The 20873-nt window shown below is 41.6% G+C and overlaps 2 protein-coding genes across 2 annotated transcripts in view; one reads left to right on the forward strand and one right to left on the reverse strand.

Annotated features, from left to right (window-relative positions):
* The window catches only part of LOC134620409 (NACHT, LRR and PYD domains-containing protein 12-like), a 365684-nt gene that overhangs the window by 69045 nt on the left and 275766 nt on the right, over nt 1–20873 (forward strand). The gene's annotated exons all lie outside the window — the stretch shown is intronic.
* Nucleotides 17358–20873, reverse strand: part of LOC135932473 (protein asteroid homolog 1-like) — a 31282-nt gene continuing 27766 nt past the window's right edge. The window contains exon 7 of the mRNA XM_065469957.1: nt 17358–17438. Within this exon, the coding sequence (XP_065326029.1) occupies nt 17358–17438 (81 nt within the window). The remainder of the gene's footprint in view (nt 17439–20873) is intronic.

The following is a 20873-nucleotide window of genomic DNA, read 5'->3' on the forward strand; positions in this document are numbered from 1 at the left end:
CATGGCCATTGATCAGTGGTCTTTGATCAGTGGGTTTTGGTCAGTGGTTGTTGATCAATGGTCATGAGAATTTGCATAATTAAGATTAAGGAACTGACCTCACAGCCCATTGTTCCTTCGGTGGGCTGATTTCAGTCATTATGCAAATGTACTGTTCATAAGATTGGGGAAACCTGCAGTCAGCTGAGACTGAAGAAGTCACTTGTATGAGTGACGAAACGTTTCTCCCACAAAACGCTACGTCCAGATGAACAGATTCAACCTTTGGAGATTTATTTTCCTGGATAATTGAGAATGCATCAAGACGTCTTTTATAATAATTACTGTGTATGTTTCCTATTTTATCTCTACTCTGTGCAGCACTTTGGCTCAACCTGTTTTTAAATGTGCTGATAAATAAATGTAGATTTCTTTGAATAAAACAGTGGAGCCGAGCTTTGAGCCATCCTCAGTGTGTAACAGTGTGTGTGTGAGAGCCATGTAATGTCCATGTGTGCATGCTGACTGCTCTGACCCCTCCTCCTTTCAGGGTGGAGCCTGCTGGAGTCCGATGGTTGAGACCTGGTCTGAGGAAGTGTAAGTGTGTTTTTAATGGGATTCATGAAAACAAAGCAGCACACATTCAACCATCTTCATCATGTCAGGAGTCATCATCAAAGTGTCAATCAATGAACAGATGATGGATCAATAACTGCAGCTGGATTGTGTTTGTTCTCTCCATCAGATTCCTGTCAACTCACAATCGACACAAACACAGTGAACACAAACCTCCAACTGTCTGACAACAACAGGAAGGTGACACGTGTGAGGGAGGTTCAGTCATATCCTGATCATACAGACAGATTTGATGGTTTTTATCCTCAGCTGCTGTGTAGAAATGGTCTGACTGGTCGCTGTTACTGGGAGGTCGAGTGGAGAGGAGACCTTTATATATCAGTGAGTTACAGAAGAATCAGAAGAAAAGGAGGCAGTTATGACTGTGTGTTTGGATACAATGATCAGTCCTGGAGTCTGGAGTGCTATGATGGTCTTGGTTATTCTGTCAGGCACAATAAGAGACAAACATCCTCCTCCTCCTCCTCTGTCTCTAACAGAGCAGCAGTGTATGTGGACTGTCCTGCTGGCACTCTGTCCTTCTACAGAGTCTCCTCTGACACTCTGATCCACCTCCACACCTTCAACACCACATTCACTCAAACTCTTTATCCTGGGTTTATGGTCGGTCCTGGTTCCTCAGTGTCCCTGTGCTGAGTGTAAAGAGTGTCTCCTGTTAGAGAAACACTCTGACTGTTGAACAGATAGTTCAGTCTGTACATGTCTGTCTCTTTCACTCACAAACACGTTTTCAGATTCATGGATTCAATCAGTTGATGTTTGAAACTCTTCTAAATGATTCCTTGTAAACTTCTTCCTCTTCAGTCACAAACAGGAAGTGATGTCACATGTGTTCCTGTCCACACAGCAGAATGAGTCTATTGCTGACAGTGATGTACAAACAGAGTGAGCATTTCTGAGGCCAAAATAAACTGAGTAGTTCACTGAATGAACACTGTGAGCTCAGTTCCTTCATCATTAGTATGGATTATATATGTATATGTATTATATTAGTATCATATATATCAGGTGCTGCTGGTTCCAGTCATTGTGCAAATGTGCTGTTTGTAAGGTTGTAAAGCTGCAGTCAGCTGAGACTGAAGAAGTCACCTGATCAGTGAGCAAACGTGAAAACGTCCAGATGAACAGAATCAACCTTTTGGGATCAGCCAGCAATGCAGCATCATTGTTGTTCAGGTTCAGAGGTTTGCAGGAATGAACTGATGACCAGAAACAGCTGCAGAGTCCAATAAAATACCAGCTGGAGTTCAGCTGCATTTGAAGAAGTCAAAGAAAAGTAAGGATGGCAAAGGGCGAAGTTTTCTTCCAAAGAACTGAAAACATGGTCGACGCCTCATTAGAAGAATCATCTGCACATTTGTGAGGAACTCTAACCAAGAAAGCAACACAAGAAAGCAACGTCACACAGATCCAACAGACAGTTTCCATGACTGGAAGTGTTCAGTGTAAAAATGCTACATTGCATTATTGCATCCTCTCACCACAGGAGGTGCTGTTGGCACCACTGATTGCTGATCATCTCTGATGATCTGATTGATACTGTGAATAACGGGACTCACTGAACTCTGTGACACAGTGAAGATTACAGAGTTTAACATCTGACTGACGTCACACAGACAGAAGGATGAACCAGTGAGGCACAGAACACAGTTACTGGAGATACTGGATCAGCTCCATGTGAACCTCTGATGGAGAAGCTGCTGACCCAGAGAAACATCAGGACATGACAGGCAGCTGCACTGATCTAACAACATGTAGCAGAGCTGATCTATGTTAGAGGATCTATGACAGCAGCTGAAAGTCCAACACTGGATACCAGCTGAGCCTGTGCTGAGTGTTACAGGAAAAGAAACACTGACACTGGTAGACACAGTGATGCTGACTGGGGCACAGAGCTGAATGATGCAGCATCAGGACACTGTTTCAGTCTGACTGACAGAGAAACCTGTAGCTGCATCTACATGTGAGGCAGAGGCCACACAAGCAGCTTTCTATGTTTCACAGTGACTGAGATCTTCAGTGGGGGTGGACATGCTCCTGTACAGACCTCTGAGGAGAACCAAGGTGCAGTCAAAGAGTCCAGTCTGTCCTCACAGATGTGAACATGTGCTTTCATCAGGTCTGCTGTCAGCTAGCAGGCTCACATCAGAATCACTGTTCCTGAAAAACACAGTCTGTGTGACATCATCAGTCAGCTGATCGTCCCAGATCTGAATGGTTTCTGTCTCTACTGAGGAAGTCAGAGAATCTCACTGAGGTGTGGATCAGGTCTGAGTGACCTGTGGAGGGACAGCTTTAAACAGTCCACAGGTCTCACGTCCTGCTCAGTCTGGTAGCAGATACCTCGTATTGTTCCAGATGTGCTGACATCACCAGCAGCAGCAGCAGCACAGCTGTGTGATACGATGAATCTCAGTTATTGATCCAACACACAGTAAATACAAAGATCAGGATTTATGAGAATAATCATTATGAGTCTGAACACATGATCACTGAATGTTAGTCTCCACAATAATAAGCTAACACAAGCAAACACAGCTTTCAGCTCTTATTTTGAAACTTCTTTAGAGAGCTGTGATGTGAGCGTGCCTGGCTCTGAGGCACTTGGGTCAGCCTCTGTTGTTTAGAAGTGTTACAGACTGTGAATGACACAGACCTGTCAGTTTCATGTTTGTCTGTAACACAGCTCAGGGCTCCATGCTGAACGCATCCATCCAGTGTTATTGATCCAGTACTAATACCAGCATTGGATCAATACTACACAATCACATGTGTCCACGTGATGGATTTGACCAGCTTTATTCATTAATGATCAATCAACTTATTTACTGCATCTGAGTCCAGCTTCATTTAAATGATCCAACCATGAAAATGACATCAGTCCTACAGAAGCACTTAATGCTAACAGGAAGTCATTGATTAAGGTGGAATAACACAGAGACACACAACCACTCACAGTTAACCTGACCCCACTAACTGCATGTGTTTGGACTGTGGGAGGAAGCCGGAGTACCGGAGAGGACGCACACAAACACGGGAGAACATGAAGCACTGAAACAAAGATGGTGGATTTGACCTCAGGACCAGGCGCGTAATTTCCAGGGGGGTTACGGGGTCATGACCCCCCAATAATCAGATCCAGCCAACATAATTCCATCATTCCAGTTTATAAAATTATGAATCATGTTGCATAAATAGCTTGTTGATTTTCTTTAATCGTTTCAATTATTGCCAGCAAAATAGTTTCATGTTTAATCATTGTAGAGATTAAAAGGATATTTTGCTGCTATTTCTGCTGCTATTTTTTATGATCATTATTACTATTCCATTAATTATGAATATTGATAGTGCATTCAAATGTTCAAACATATTGTTATCATATCAGCTTTTATTACAGGTGCAGTTATAACCACTTTAAACTGTTAAACTGAGTTGGATTTATAATCTTAAATGTTTATGTTTATATGCAGAAAAGGCCCCACGCAGAGTAACTCTGTGCCAAAATAAGACAGGAAGTTACATGTTTTTGAAGTTACATGCTTTGCAGGAAGTGAAACCGAAACCAGAGTCTGAGTGAAAGCTAGTCTGAGGAGCAGTTTTGATGCTGTTATCTTTTATACTTTTATATTTTTTGATTAAGCTTTTAGTAGAGGCTTTTGATGAAAACATTTATTCAGTAGAGTACACATAAATGATTTCGGTTCGGTTATTACATACACGAGAGCGGCTTCTAGCTTTCTCTCTGGGGAGAGGTCAGGAGCTAGTCGGAGAGGTGAAATGGGGTGCGATTGTAACCACACATGTAACCACACACACACACACACACTTAGTTAGAGAGGTTCACTTGTAGGTGAAGGTTCAAGCAGGTGTTGCTAGGGTTGCAGTTTTATGTTGGTGTATGTGACTGTTTTGATGAAGAAGCAGGTGCACGATGCGAGAGCTGAGCGGGCTTGCGGGAAACCACCGGGGAGAAGATGGAAGCCAGTGTTCTTTTAATTGTGTCTTAAGTTGTCAAATAGAACATTTGTGGTTTTGACGCTGATGTACTGACGCAATGAGGGGGCGTTAAACCCTGATGTATAAAAACTGTATTCTGATGTTTGGAGATTGAGATTGTGGGGCTCTTTGCTTACAGAGTCAGCTCAATCTCCCACGCGTGTCTTTTCATTAAAAATCATCGTCTTTACCTTTTGGACCAGTGTGGTTACTTGCATTCCTCCTGTGTTTCCTTCCCTATATTTTTGAACCATAACATTTTGGGGGCTCGTCCGAGGGGGGAAGTGAGACAGGACGGAGAAGGGTCCGAGGTGTCAGGCGCTCAGACAGCGGTCAGTGGTGACAGTGGGTGACAGGCCGGCATACATCAAAAGGTAGGCACCACCTGTTGATCTTATGAACCAAAGTGTGCCAAATTGGGCTGTGTAAATTGAAAGTCTGCTCACTGAAATTACTGGCAAATGTCTGTTTTGATTTTGGTGAAAATCTGAAATTGAAGTAATGATAATGAAACGCTGAAAATGATAGTACTGGGTAAAGAGAATAAGAGAAAATAAGTAAAGAGTAAAGAGAATAAGTGTATTTAAAGCAGTTGGACTGCAGAGTGAATTTAGAGTTATAGGTAATTGATGAGAGTTTGTGACACTTAAGTCTCAATTGAATATAAAGCCGGGCTTGGACATCAATAGAATTGCTTGTGTGATTTTAGGTGGTGTTTTCAAATTAATTAAATTATCTTAGGACGGGACTATGGGATAGTCCTAGGAAGCGCATTGCTCAGAGGTAACGCTTGCCAACGGTTCGGACGCGCGCCGTTGTCCTCGATGAGGGATAGTCAGTTTGGCAACCTGTGGGAATTGGGGCATCCCAGAATAAGCTAAGTGACCGGGTCACTTTTTACTGTCCAGGACAGTATATTGCGCTTTTTTGGGCAGTAGAAACCGGGTTTCGGGCGTGTAACTTTAAGACTTGAAACTTCGGGAAAGCCTTGGCTGAGGAAGGCCAAAATAGGGCTTTTCGGCAGGGGTTGAGTTGGTTGACGCTTTTAAATTGTGTCGGGGCACTAGAGATGAGGCCGCGGTCCGGGACCGATAAACGGTAAATTGGTCGCAAAAAACTCAGGGAGTTTTCCGCTGGGCGGTTATTATTAAAGTTGTCGAAATTCAGTAGGTGTTTTAAAAGGCCTAAAATCTGTGCAGTTGTAATTAAAAGACGTCTGTGTAATATAAAATAAGATTTAAGAAATCTTTGTGTGAAGGAGTCTCTGAGTCAACAGTGCACTGGCTGCTGACTTCTATTTTTAGACGGTGTGTGTGTGAGAATGTAAATGAGGAGCGGTGACGTGCATGGAGATGGTTGCTTTCGGTTTAGAGTTATTGAGCTTTATAACTATTGTTGGCAAATAGTGCTAAATGCCTGTGACAGAGATGCTTGTTTGGTTCACTAGAGTTGTGTAAATACAGTTTGGAGTCATTACTGTGGATGTAGGGTAATTGACTGAGTTTTGAAATGGATTGATTGCATTGTACAGTACCTAAGACTTATGTATATCTTTCAGTAGTCACCTGTCTTGAGTAATAAATGCTGGTGTGTTTTAGTTTTCAGTTATGTGTGTGGTGTGAGCAGCTGTGAGAAAGATTAGAGATTTCAGTTTTTTCTTTGACTTGCTCTTTCTGATTATGGAAGGCATGTCTAAAATACTCGTAGGAAAGCATAATTTGTGTGATTTTAACCGTGTGAATGTTGTCAGTATTTGATTTGAGTAACTCTGCGTGATTTGTGCCAAATAATAAATAGGTAATAATAACACTACGAAGGATGATAGTAGAGTGAGTGAAAAGTGGAAGTTTGAGAGAAAAGGCAGTGTGTGTGAGACGATTCATGAGGTCTGAAAGAGGTTAGAATATTTAAAAGTGTGAGTGAAATAAAGGTGTATTGTTTCTAGATCAAGAGTTAGTAGAATTAAAGAGGGTTTTTAGACTATAAATACAAAGAAAGACAGAGTCTGCAGAAACAGGAAATGTGTGCCTGTGGCGTGTCGGTGACAGGAAACCGTGTGTGTGTGTCTGTGACAGGAAATGCATGCCCATAAAAGGAACTGAGTGTGTAAAGAAAGAACACAGAGAGACGTAAGAGTTAAAACTCTAGGTATATGAAGCAAATGGAGGCTTTAAAAAAAAAAAGAGGAAGTGAAAAGGATATTAATTGTATGCTTTAGTGTGTTAATACAGGTGGACTTCTCTCAACCTGGAACCCTGAGTACAGCGGAAAAAGCGTAGATTGACACAATTGGGAAAACAAGCCAGTTTTTGGCTAAAAAAGTTGATGGCTTCACCTGTCACTTTGTCCTTGACCCTGAGAAGAAGCTCAAAGGCCAGTTAATTTCATGATGAAGACCGACTTGAAGACTCAACAGGAGGCAAAAGCCAGTGGAATCGAATCATTAACACTGACGAAGATTGACGACCCAAGCAGCAGCATGTAAGAAAACCACCTGATGACGACATGTACTGTGAATAACCGGCTGGGCAGTTGAACAGTGGGATAAAGAACTGTGGAAAAGCACTGGACACTGAGTTTCATATTTGCCATGCTTGGAGTAATCTTGAAAGAGAAGACTGAAAAGATGAATGGAGAAGGACAACAGAGTAAATGAAAATAAGACTGACTGACGACTCCAGAAGCAGAATGAAGGAAACCCCGTGATAAAACATGCACGGGGAAACTGGAGGCTGGTTAAGAACAGTGTCACATGACTGGGGGGCACTGAGTTGAAGGCACTGAATGCGATATTTTGCCAGACTGAAACTTAACGTAAAAGAAGAATACTGAAACATCAAAACAGAGAAGAAACAGACTGTGTTTGCTGGAGCTTTGAAGGCCACACAGGACACTGTGAAGAAAGGACCAGTGTCAGGTGAAGCCGGGACGAGTTGGACTGCGAGAATAGAGGAGATAATTGGATTGAAATTGAAGCCTGAACTCATGATGGTTTAGGGATGTCCACCACATTACAACAAAGAGGTAAACAATACAAAAGGTAAAAATAATGAAAGAAAGTAACTCACAACTATAGTAATGATTAGAAAACACACATGCACAAATTGTTACATGTGAAATTAATTTTGGAAAGAAGCAGAAGTGAGATAGTTTGAATCCAGAACTCAGAGAAAAGATGCATAAATTCTAATATAAGATGCAATGAAGAAACAGCTTACACTTAGTGTACCTTAACATGAATACATAAAAATGCAATGAAGAACACCATGAAGGCATGGAACGAAGAAAACAGCTTACACTGCATTTACATGACCTCATAACGCAAGGAAGAACATGCTTACATACATGACATAATTGGTATTTCTGACCAGAGAGAGAGAGAAATGGGTCGTTTAGGCACCCGAGATAATAATGAAAATGTCTCAGTTTGTTATTTTTAGGAGCAAAGCAGACCTGGACCAATTCTCCAGAATCAGCAGTCGGAAGAAATTATAGGTTAACATCAATGGATATGTTAAGGCAAGTTTCTGGTTGAATTGTTCACACCATGATGTGTCCAGGAACCTGAAAGCAAGCCCTAACTGCTGGCTGAAGACCAGGAGGGCTGTTATCTAAGGTGGGAAATCGAAAAGTTTGGGTTAGTAATTCAAGGGAATTAAAAAAAAAAAAAAACTGACTGTTTAACTGGAGAATTGTGAAGGAGTCTGAAATACTGCAAGGCAACATATGCAAAACCATACATACAAACAGAAAATGCGTTAACCTTAAGAAGACAGAGACAAGCTCATGAAGATTGATGCATAGACATTGATCAAATCTGGCTAAGAACACAAACACATGTAATTAAATCAACTTGCTAATTGTATGAGTGATAGAATGGTGTGAATGTTTAATGAAATAGACTTAAAGCTTGAAGTTGACTCAAAGAAGTTATATGACAAGGGAGTGAGCTATGGAAAAAATAAAATAAAAGTGATTAAAGTAGTTTAAAAGAGTGACTTAGGAGTGCTCTTGCACTGAGTGATCAAAACAAGTGATTATTATAGAAAGAAAATGAAAATAATTGATTAATGTGAGAAGGTTTAAACATGCATTTCTCTTGTCAAGTTAACTTGTTGTGATATGACTTAGTATGCAGATTAGTTCGAGAGCTCGAGTGAGTGGTGACAGAGGAGCTTCCGGTGTGTGTGTGTGATTGAGGCCTTAAAGGAGAAGAAGTAGACTTGCTCAGAGGTGCAGATTTGGACAGAAAATTTATAATTTAGTGATGATACGTTGTTGTAATGTGTTTATATTTTGTGCTGAACCTAGGTATGTTAAAGTGCTTTAAGGGGACCATTATTATGTGCAAATGGTGTGGTTTTAACAAGACTTTCGGTGCAATGAGGTGAATTATATCAGTTGATCTGGGAGTGTCCGGACTTTGGTGGCAAAACTTTTCTGTGTTTAAGATTTTTGAGGTTGTTGTTGTAGTGATGGGCTGATTTTGTCAGTTAGGTTTGGGTTGTTTTCTTATTTTAATAGAGGGAGTTTTAATAAACATGGACATGTCTAAGGGGGGCAATTATTTTTGTAACAGTGCACTTTAAAAAAAAAAAAGAAAAAACCTGTCAGGTGATTTTGTTTTGTGTTTTGATGAGCTAACAACCAGATCTTTTTCTCATTTTTGTTTTGAAGCAGGCCTGGAAGAGAGTGAACTAACAGCGCTGACGAAATTTTCGGGAGAACAAAATATAAGGTGGGCTTCTCCGGATTATAATTGGCTGAGGAGAAGGCTCCTTGTGGGGACCTGATTGGTTGTGAGTCTCTGTCCAAAAGGATTGTAGCGATTCAATCCTGTCAAAAGCCTATAGGACTATGTTCCTGAAAAGGAAAACGAAATAAAACAAGTGATTGAGCTCATTTTGCTGATGTGGAGCATCTGATGACGTGTGCAGATGGCTGTAGTATCAGCAAATATCTCGTGTGAATGCGTGTGAGTGAATGCGAGTGATTGGACCAAGGGGGGAAATAAATAAAATGTTGACAAACAGGAGAAGTGGAAGACTTAATTCTGGGGATGCTGATTTTTGAGTTGCTTTGCGAAAATTTCTGTTTTACTGACTGGGGTTAGATTATGTTAGTACATTATAAAATGCTAAATGCTAAGAGGGAAACATTTTTTGATGTAACTCAAGTTACCATTAACTGAAGTAACACATGATTGACAACTGTTTTGTTTTAAGTTTATTTTTGTTATAACAGATTGAATCATAAAGGGGGAGAGTTGGTTAGGAAATGTAGAGTACAGGTTTTGTTTCCAGGAATTTCCAAGGATCCAGAGTTTGATGGAGCAAGGAGTTCGAGGAGATGTGACATGATGATTGAATTGATTTTGTTCCTTAAATACAGGTTTACAGGGCCGGAGCAGAGAGGAGGATTGCTGAGCTGTTCTGAGAAATGATATGACTAACCTTTTTGTCATTTTTTGTGAAGCATTTTGAGTTTTTTGCCACATGAGATGTGTCAAAGAGAGGGATTTAAGGTTTAATTTGTTTAATTTGAAATGGGTTTAGGATGATTTTAGTGGGGCTTTTTGATAACTTAGATATGGCAGCGCTGAGGCAGAGATTGTTATTTTTAAAGAAAGGATTAAAATGAACTGAATTCGGTTTAGAAGATAAATTGCTGGTGTTGATAAGAAGTTGTACACCAAACATTAAAGGGAAACTGTGGGAATAAAGGATATGCTTTGGGGAAAATAGTGAAGATTTTAGGAGTAGAAAATGTTTGGTTTCTTTTTGATTTTTAGAATAAGCTGTTATAATGTAGGCTTTAGAAACAGATATTAAATAGATTTATTTCTAGGGTGGAGGAGAGCTTTTTATGAAGATGTTAAAAGTGTCACTGACCCAAATGAATAGCATTGAAGATTATATATTTAGAAATGATTTCATACACATTGCATTCTGTGCCTTTAAAGGAGTTGTGGCTCAAAAAGTCGTCTCTTGAGGGTTAAGAACTTTTGGTTAGCGTTATGATTAGCCAATCTACTGTGAGGATGACCTGAGTTATTGAAGGATTGCACACGCTTACAGACAATAGAGTCCATAAACAGACATGACAGTATTGATTCTAGGCCAAAGGCCTCAAATGCATTTAGCATTTAATTGAATAGGAGTTTCGCTGGTAACTAAATGGTGACATGTAAAATATTGAGATAACACATGCAGCCCCACATGAGTCTTATGATATAAAATGCAGTTATAGAATAACAAATGCTTGTTGAAGTGACCAAGTTTTTTGTTTAAAACTGAAGTAAAAGGGGAGAAAGCTTATATATTTTTGCTTAAGCCTGATAAAGTATAAATTAGAATGTACCATTACATTAAGAGCAGCAAAATGAAATAAAATGTTATACCAAGAACAGGTTATAACACAGGAAATGTGAGTTCTAAAATACAGTTAGAGTTCAGCTTTTAGCTATGATGAAATTTATTTAGGAGCTATTGATAATGTGCTTACACTGAGTGATTAAAGTGGTTGTTTTTTCTTTGATCCTGGTGTAGAATAAGTGGTTATGATGATTTTGCTTGTGAAAGGTGACGTTAGGTGAGAGCTCCGTGCAGCAGCGACAGTTTTGTGCACAGGAGCAACAGGAAGCTTATGCAGAGACGTACAAGCAGCGCTTTAAGAGTTTTACAAAATGATGAGTAAGGTTGAATAATATATAGAAATAAAAGTTAAAAACCAAATACGTAATTAGGTTCATGTTTTGAGTAACATTAGGTTGAACCAGGTTTGAATAAAGAGAACAACTGAGGGACATAAGGTAGGGAAGCCGTAGTAGGGAGAAAGTGTTTTCTATCCTTTACAGGAGAAGATTTCCACGAGAGAGGGACCGAGGAAGAACCTAACTTTATCCATGAAGGGTTCTTAGGGGGGAGCTGGCATTTCTAGAGAGGGTCAGAGCAATGATATAAGTGGTGTGGTGACCCTCTTCGAGGGCCACCACAAGAGAGGGAATGTAGAGATTAAAAGGATATTTTGCTGCTATTTCTGCTGCTATTTTTTATGATCATTATTACTATTCCATTAATTATGAATATTGATAGTGCATTCAAATGTTCAAACATATTGTTATCATATCAGCTTTTATTACAGGTGCAGTTATAACCACTTTAAACTGTTAAACTGAGTTGGATTTATAATCTTAAATATTTATATGCAGAAAAGGCCCCACGCAGAGTAACTCTGTGCCAAAATAAGACAGGAAGTTACATGTTTTTGAAGTTACATGCTTTGCAGGAAGTGAAACCGAAACCAGAGTCTGAGTGAAAGCTAGTCTGAGGAGCAGTTTTGATGCTGTTATCTTTTATACTTTTATATTTTTTGATTAAGCTTTTAGTAGAGGCTTTTGATGAAAACATTTATTCAGTAGAGTACACATAAATGATTTCGGTTCGGTTATTACATACACGAGAGCGGCTTCTAGCTTTCTCTCTGGGGAGAGGTCAGGAGCTAGTCGGAGAGGTGAAATGGGGTGCGATTGTAACCACACATGTAACCACACACACACACACACACTTAGTTAGAGAGGTTCACTTGTAGGTGAAGGTTCAAGCAGGTGTTGCTAGGGTTGCAGTTTTATGTTGGTGTATGTGACTGTTTTGATGAAGAAGCAGGTGCACGATGCGAGAGCTGAGCGGGCTTGCGGGAAACCACCGGGGAGAAGATGGAAGCCAGTGTTCTTTTAATTGTGTCTTAAGTTGTCAAATAGAACATTTGTGGTTTTGACGCTGATGTACTGACGCAATGAGGGGGCGTTAAACCCTGATGTATAAAAACTGTATTCTGATGTTTGGAGATTGAGATTGTGGGGCTCTTGGCTCACAGAGTCAGCTCAATCTCCCACGCGTGTCTTTTCATTAAAAATCATCGTCTTTACCTTTTGGACCAGTGTGGTTACTTGCATTCCTCCTGTGTTTCCTTCCCTATATTTTTGAACCTTAACATCATCTAGTAATGTAACCCCGCCTCCTTCGCCACATACTTGGTATGACCCAACCAGCTTTCTCTACCAAACCTTCACTGTTTGCTGTGTGTTTGTTAGCGCAGTCGCTGGTGCCAGAGACTGCCAGTGACTTCAGTCTGAGGGTTTGAAGTTTCCATGTCTGTGTGATGTGTGGTGTGAAGGCTGCTGGTTAAACTGGGACTCACTGTTTAAAGCACTGAGTGCTCATAGAGAGATGCTCCATGAGTCCCAGTACAGACTACAAACATGGTGGAAACTTAGCTTTGATATCCACACACTCTGCACGTCTGTGAGTAACTGTGATGAAGATGTGCAGAGATCTGTGTACAAACAGGAGAAAGACTGTAAAGACTCTGTGCTTCTAACAGCCTCTGTTAACATATGTGAGGCTGTTTGTTGTTGTTGCCATGGAGCTTTTCACTGTTTGGGTCAGCAGGTCATGTGATCAGGTTTGTTCTGCTCGACGATGGTTCAGTGTCAGGGTTTGTTTGCATTCATCAATAAATATCTAAATAAATCAAAGACTCCATGTTTTTTCTTTCATCATGTGACCTCTGCTCATCCATCTCTGTGTGTATCAGGATACATTTAGTTCATAATACACAGAAAAATCAGAGTTATTACCTGTAATAAATGTGAAAGATTCCTGCAGTGATAACCAGGCAGGACTGAAACACATCACAGCTGTCACCACGGTAACAGCACCATCCATCCACAGGTGAGGGGAGGAGCAAAAAGAGGGACTTTCACCATTTTATACTAAAAACACTCAACTAATGTTTCTAATATGAAACAAATAAGCCCACATTAATGTGAGCATTTATTAAATAATAATAATAATGATTTCCTCCTGATCTCATTTCCATAGCAGAGAAAACTGTGGTGTATATTGAGGTGGAGGGTGTGGTCTATGGCTCAGGTGTAGAGTGAGGGTGGGGTGCACCACAGCAGCATGCTGGGACTGCTGAGGGTGGAGGAGGGAGTGATGATGACATCAGAGCTGCAGCAAAGCAGTCAGCAGCACAGAGACCAGTGAACACACAGTCTGTTCATCTTTGCATAGATACAATATATAGCACAATATTGAATGACAGAGACACGCTGTGTGAGCTTCCACAGATACACTGACGTCAGCATCCAGAGTCCTCCTGCTGCTCCCCCCTCAGAGCCCCGTGATCAGCACCAACACATTCAGTTAGATGACAGAGTCCAGCTGCAGCTAGAATCAGCTCTGTGAACAACAGCACAGCGTCAGTGTTTCACACTCAGTGAAAGGAGGAAACAGCAGAAGAACACCATGTGTGCTACGTTTCCCAGGACACACTACAAACTGCACAAATACAGCACGTGGAAGGACCTGCAGCTGCATTTAAAGAGAAAAGACAGCGTGATGTCCTGTATGGACAGGTGGAAGGAACCAAGTCCTCAGCTGAAACACTCGTGTTTGTCCACAGACAGGAAACACAGCAGGAAACAAAGAAGCTCATGGATAACACACTTCCTGTCAGTCACAATGAGGCTGGAGCCAAACACAGAAAGGTGTTTTTGTCCAGATGAGCCCAGAGAAGAAACACGAGTGTTCACAGACATCAGAAGCTCAGAGAGGTGAAACATGAGGTTGGAGTCCTCGTCAGCATCCAGAAGAGCTGCTGTGAAACCCTGAGTACTCATGACAGACTCTGATGGCACAAACACATCATGATTCAAACATGAAGACAAACATGGAGCTCCTGATCCTCCTGCATGAGAACAAGCTGACATGAGTGCTGTGTCTGAGAGTGTCTCCCTGTCACAGTGACAATAACACAGCTGCTGCTCACAGTCATTAAACTGACCTGAGGTCAGCTGCTAGCACGTCTCTGTGCTCCTTACATATGAACCATGTGACCTCACATCAGTGCTGTGGATGACTGTAGTCATAGAAGAGTCGAGCTGTAGCAGGTGGTGTGAGGAGGAGGAGGAGGTGGTGTATTCTAGTTAACGCAGTACTGAAACACTCCAGCAGAGGGCGCTGTTAAGTCCTTATTGTAACACAGTTACTGTGTGCAGTTATACTTCATACATAATCTGCACTTATTTCCATCAGACATGCTGTCAGTAAATGATTGGTTTCTATTGATTCTACTTCCTGTTGACTAGTTTGATGACAGTGAAACAATCACAGCTGATTGTGTGATGGTGTCACTGTTACATTCAGTGTGTGTGACATCATGTTAGTTCAGCTGATAACAGCCTGGTTCTGTTAGAAACACATGAACGTGTCCATAGATCAGTGTGTGTTTAACATGAGAGCTTCAGCCCTGCTGATGTGTTCAATAAAGACATGCAGGAAAACTGATGAGACTCTGAAATAACTCTTTATATTTATAATGTAACTCTGCATCAAAAGAACAACAAAGGATCCCAGACAGGTTTATGTGAACAAAGACCATGTTTCTGTGTTTCTAACAGTTTGACATTATTAGGAAACAGACTGCAGTGAACAGGATTTATAAAGAGCTTATATATAAAGTAGGGGTGCAACGATACACAAAATTCACGGTTCGGTTCGGTTCGATACTTTGGTGTCACGGTTCGATATTTTTTCGATACAAAAAAATGTTCATGCTTTTTTAATTTGTCATTTATTAAAATTATAAATATATATTTTAACTCAAAAGTACAGTTTTTAAATTTAATGTTGCTGAAACGACAAAGTAATAAAAAAATAAATATCTCATGGAAAAATCCCTCATCTTTGGAAAAGAGAGTTTATTACAGAGAAATGGCTCTTTCCAAAATAAAAGCTATACTATACTCTTCTTCTGGGGTATACTCTCAGCAGCATATTAAACATATCAGGTCCCCATAAGGAGAATCATGTGCTAACAGCTGTCTAAATGACTCGGGTAAAGTTTGTAGCATGCGTGCTTGTTGTTTTTGTCTGCTTCCACTTGTCTTTGCACTAGGATGATGTCGGAGTAAATGTGCAGTCATATTCATTGTGTTCCCACTAGTGCTGTCAGCTTTAATCTGAAATGACATTAACGCCACAACACGGCAAATCTCCGTTAACGAGCTACCGCGGATCGCCCAGTGCGTGGGGCTGGACGGGGTCAACAGGTTAACAAGCTAACTGCGCTAACGCAGTAGTTCCCACCCATGTAATTGAGCATTGCTGGCACATCCGACATACTGTTTTACTTTTGTCCATGACGCGCTTACCTTCAGGGTCATACTTCACATGAAGACCAAAATAGTTCCAAAGGCCAGATCTGAATGAGGGTGGGGGAGGTTCAATTTGCCATGTTGCAATGAGCTAAGCTTCTGTCTTGCTAGCTTGCGCTGCGCTCAGTGGATCTGCGCTCGACAGTGCAGCCTAGGCGGATAAGTCGAACACAGATCCACAGCATCGTCAGAAGAAAAGTTGATAAAATAAATTAAAAATTTTGTATTGTTCGATACACATGCCTACCGAACCGAAAGCACTGTATCGAACGGTTCAATATCGATACGAGTATCGTTGCACCCCTAATATAAAGATATGACAGCTGTTTGTTGATCACTCTGTGTTTGGACCTGATCAGTCCAGCTGTTTACTTGAAATATGTTCATTTAGCTGTGACGTTATATTTATGTTCTTGTCTCTGTTGAAAAACACATTTTAATGTCCCTCAGATTTTTCTCCCAGATGAATAAATATAAAAATGACACAAACTGACTGCAGCTACTTTTTGTCCTTTCTGTCAGAAACCTTCATGTGACTCATGAGAGACACGTTTCAGCTGTTTGTGACAGATCAGAGGCCAACAAGTCATTTATAACACTTTCCATCATTGTTTAGCACAAACACATGTTGACACAGCAGCGGGGCCGCAGTGAGAGTCAGAGCCAGGAGATAAAAACTCCTGTTTGACCACAGCCTCACTTTGTTCCTGCCTGTGACACTCTCCACTCAGTGGTCAGCAGACTGCAAACACAATCTCCGAGAGCCCTCCTCATAATATCAGGGGACTTTAATCATGCCTCACTGGACTCCACACTGCCCACATTCACCCAGTATGTGACCTGCCCAACCAGAGACAATAAAACACTGGTCTTACTGTATGCCAATGCTGAAGAGGCATACAGTTCATCACCTCTCCCTCCCCTGGGCAGATCTGATCACAACCTGGTGCACCTTGTCCCTGTGTATGAGCCCTTAGTGCGCAGGTGTTAAGAGAATATTGTATATATGTGATCAGCTGCATGAAATGTATCCTTTTATTATTTGTTATTAAGCATATTTCTACATGACCTTTTGCCTAGTAACTTGTGTGCTGAACTCCTGCAGATACTAACCGCATCCTGTTGTTCTGCTCTTTTACGAGAACATACAGATGTAGAAAAGGGAAAGTCCCGCTACAGGAGTGATGTTATCTATGTACAACACACACACACACACACACACACACACACACAATACAGACAATCTTGTATAAATAAAGGTCGCAGACAGTCGTGGGGCGCAGTTCGTGCGTTCCATGACTGCCCCTCGCGAGTGAAAAACTTCTGCAGTGTTTGTGTGTTTTCTGACTCAGACGTCTCAGCTGAAGAACGGCAGGGTGATTTAAAGAAATCCTCTGTCATTTAAATTGGTCCTTCGAGCCTAGAGATGGAAACACCAGACACGTTTCTGTGACTCCAATAAGGTCTGATTGCTGCATCCTGACGTCGTGGGAAAGCCAGAACCGAAGTCTGTCGACAGCCCTCTCTAGGTAGAGGTGAAAGCCCTGGGCGTAAATTCGTATCCAGGCCGGGCCTGGTCCACGATGTTGGGGTCCAGCCAGATGACCTGAACAACCAGCAAAAGACGACTGAGGGTGAGAAAACACGTTTTGGTTTTAAACCGCCGGAAGGGTTTAGAAGAATGCGCAAAATAGGTTAGAAGTAGCCGGAATTACTTCAGGAAATGCGCAAAGGTTGGAAGTAGCCGGAATTACTTCGGGATACGCGTAAAATAGGTTAGAAGTAGCCGGAATTACTTCGGAAAAACACGTGAAATAGGTTGAGTTCGCCGGAAGGAACTAAATTTAGGCTGGTTTTAGAGGTAGCCGGAATTACCTCGTAATAAATTATATTTAGACTGGTTTCAGAAGTAGCCGGAATTACTTCGTGACAAATTAGCGCGCAAATGTCTATCTGTGTGTATGTATATGTGTTTTGTGTATGTGTTTTGGAGGTAAACTAATTTTACAGCACAATACGCTGCTGAGTTGCCTCCAGTTGTTATTGTTGTTTTATTTACTGTAAGACGCTGAAGTACTGGTGACGAAGAAGTAGGTTGGGTTTTGTCCCGTAAAACTGACACCGCTCCGTGGAAGTAGTCCCGGAGTAGAAGGGCGTGTCAGCAACCACTTCTGAGTCTCATACCAGAGAAAGCTCTGCACTTGTGTTGTAACAATGGGGAATCAGCCCACAAAACTCACTGCTGACGAGCAGTGGTTAGAAAAGAAATGTCCGGGCGCCGGACAAATCAGTGCTTGTAGATGGAGAAATCCTAAAAAAACAAAATCTCCCACTTGGGAAGGGAAATGCAGCCCCTCAGCACTAATACAGCTGAAAGAAGCTCTTTTGAAAGAAATAGCAGAAACAAAAAACTTAAAAAAGAAAGGAAAACGCTCACAAGAATCACAATATTTCCAGGCCTGGAAAGAAGAAGCAGCTAGGCGAGAGGAGAATAAAAAGAAAAAACAAGAGAAAAAAGATAAGAAGTCAGAAAAAGAGAACTTAACCGCGAGTTTAATAAAACCAGAAGACGAGACACCGTGCGGTGCTCGCAATATGAGTATTAATCCACCACCATATGCACCACCACCACCCACTGCTGCAGCCACAGCTGCAGCGTCACCCACTTCTGCAGCCACAGCTGCAGCACCACTCACTGTACACTCACCCATATCAGGCAGAACTAGGTCACACACACATCATCATCCTTATGTAAAAGCACAGACAATGCTAAACAAACTCTCACTCAAAAATAGTCCACAAGAAGAGATAGGTCGTGATCCCACTGGGACCGACCTCTGGGGGGACACAGTCGACCCACCAGCCACTGGTATCTATCCAATGGTAGCAGTAGCTAATCCCAGATTTGGCCTAATAATAGGGCCAGAAGGACAAGAAGAGCAAGATGACCGCCCAAACATACATATTTTTCGTCCGTGGTCACAAAAAGACAGACAAAATGTCCTGAAAGATGTTCCTCCACTGAATGAAGGTTTTATACCATGGAGGGACGCTGTAGAACTGATCAGAAGGCAATGGTATTTAAACGGTCATGAAATGCTTCAAGTCGTGCAAGATTTATTAGGTTTAAAGATAGGAACAGTTAGAGGAGATTTTACCGGCTCAAACGCCGGGGGTGTAGCATACGCACCAGGAAGCACCGACCTAATCAATGCCCTAACAAATTTATATGAGAGAATTAGAGTACAGTTGGCCCCAAGGGCTGACTATGGAAAAATAGGAGAGGTGAAACAAAAAGAAGCTGAAACAGCTTCTGATTTTCTGGACCGCCTGCGTCCAGTTTTTAGACAACATTCAGGATTAAATTATGAGGAGGGTCCAGAGACCCCATATCAACAACAACTTAAGAATGCCTTTTTAAATGGCCTCCTAGCACCAGTGAAATCACATGTAGAAAAACACTGGGTGACTATGAACACAGGATCACTGCCCGACGCACTGCAATATGCAGAGCATGCTGTCCGTGTTATTAAAAAGAAAAATGAGAATGTAGGCACTTTCACAGTAGATCCAGAGACAGGATTTATTGCATTTTCAGGAAGACAGATGCAAGGACGTACGAGAGGAAACAGAGGAAGGGGCAGAGGAGGTTATAGAGGCAGAGGAAATAACCGATCAGAACGTTTCGACAGGGAAAGAGACAACACCTGTTGGCAGTGTGGAAAGGAAGGACACATTGCTAGAAAATGTAGATCAGCAAAAGACAGAGAAGGTAGAAATGAAGATTGACTAGACAGAGAAAAAGGAAATGAGGAAAAACAGGATGACACAGAAGTGTTTAATGTGTATGAACTAGTCACACTGTTAGAAGACAAACCTATACTTAAAATTCATGTAAATGGCCAACCCATGACTATGTTATGTGACACAGGTGCATGCAAAACCGTGCTAAATCAGAAACCTAAAAACCTAAAATTTTCAAAAGACTCCCTGACAGTTAAGTCTGCATCAGGTCACACTAGTGTAAAATCTCTAACAGAAGGCCTACTGCTAGTGCACAAAGAAAGTGGCAGGAGCTGTAAAAACCAATGTATATACGATCCATCCTGTCCAGTCAACCTCCTAGGGAGGGACAGCATGGGGAAACTAAAAATTGCCGTAGTGCCAGGAGCACAAGGCATGCACGCAGAATTGATGTTAAACTATGAAGAGGCAGAGGAGGAGGGACAGATTAATTATAGCAGTGAGGGAGAAGGAGTGCCCCACTACTATTGGACTCTAGACCTTCCACCATTAGAGCCTCTACAGAGATTGGCTGAAAAGTATTTGCCACCAGACTCCCGACCACTTGCTTTTGATGAGTATCACAATACTCTAAGATTTAAACAAAGCCCAGGCCCAGATCCTTCATATGACACACAAATTCACAGATTAGGCCCACAGAAGCTTACATTGCAGCACCTCTATGTAACTAAAAGTGGCAATGCTGTGTGCTCAGTGATACAGACAGGAAGAGTACAGGAAGTGAATAGAATGCCAAAACCACATGTGTCTGTAGCACGGAATGAAACCACGGAATGGAGGGAGTTAGGTCACGTCCTGACTCAAGTTGAAAGAGACAGATATGAAAAAACTGAAGAAACACATGAAGGGTGGCTTCAGGGCCGTAGAACAGGATGTATGAGGTACACATTAGGGTGGGTGCTTACGACACAGCCAGCAACTCATCTATCTGACTGTGCAGATACTCACATGTCTGACACCAAGAATGAATGACACTCACTTTCACTAGAGCTCTTCCCAGAATTAAAGCAGTTGCCTGAAAAGCTGTGGTCAACAGGTCCAACTGATGTTGGACTAATCAAAGGTGCTGACCCTGTTGTGGTAAAAACAACCACTACGTACAGACCAGTTAGACCACAGTATCCCCTGACAACAGAAGCATTCAGTAACTTGAAACTGGCATTACAGACAAATATAGTTTTGGCTTTGCCTGACTATGATAAGCCTTTCTACTTACATGTAGATGGAGGTGCCGGTT

Source organism: Pelmatolapia mariae, linkage group LG3_W (genome assembly GCF_036321145.2).
Source record: "Pelmatolapia mariae isolate MD_Pm_ZW linkage group LG3_W, Pm_UMD_F_2, whole genome shotgun sequence".
Taxonomy (NCBI): domain Eukaryota; kingdom Metazoa; phylum Chordata; class Actinopteri; order Cichliformes; family Cichlidae; genus Pelmatolapia; species Pelmatolapia mariae.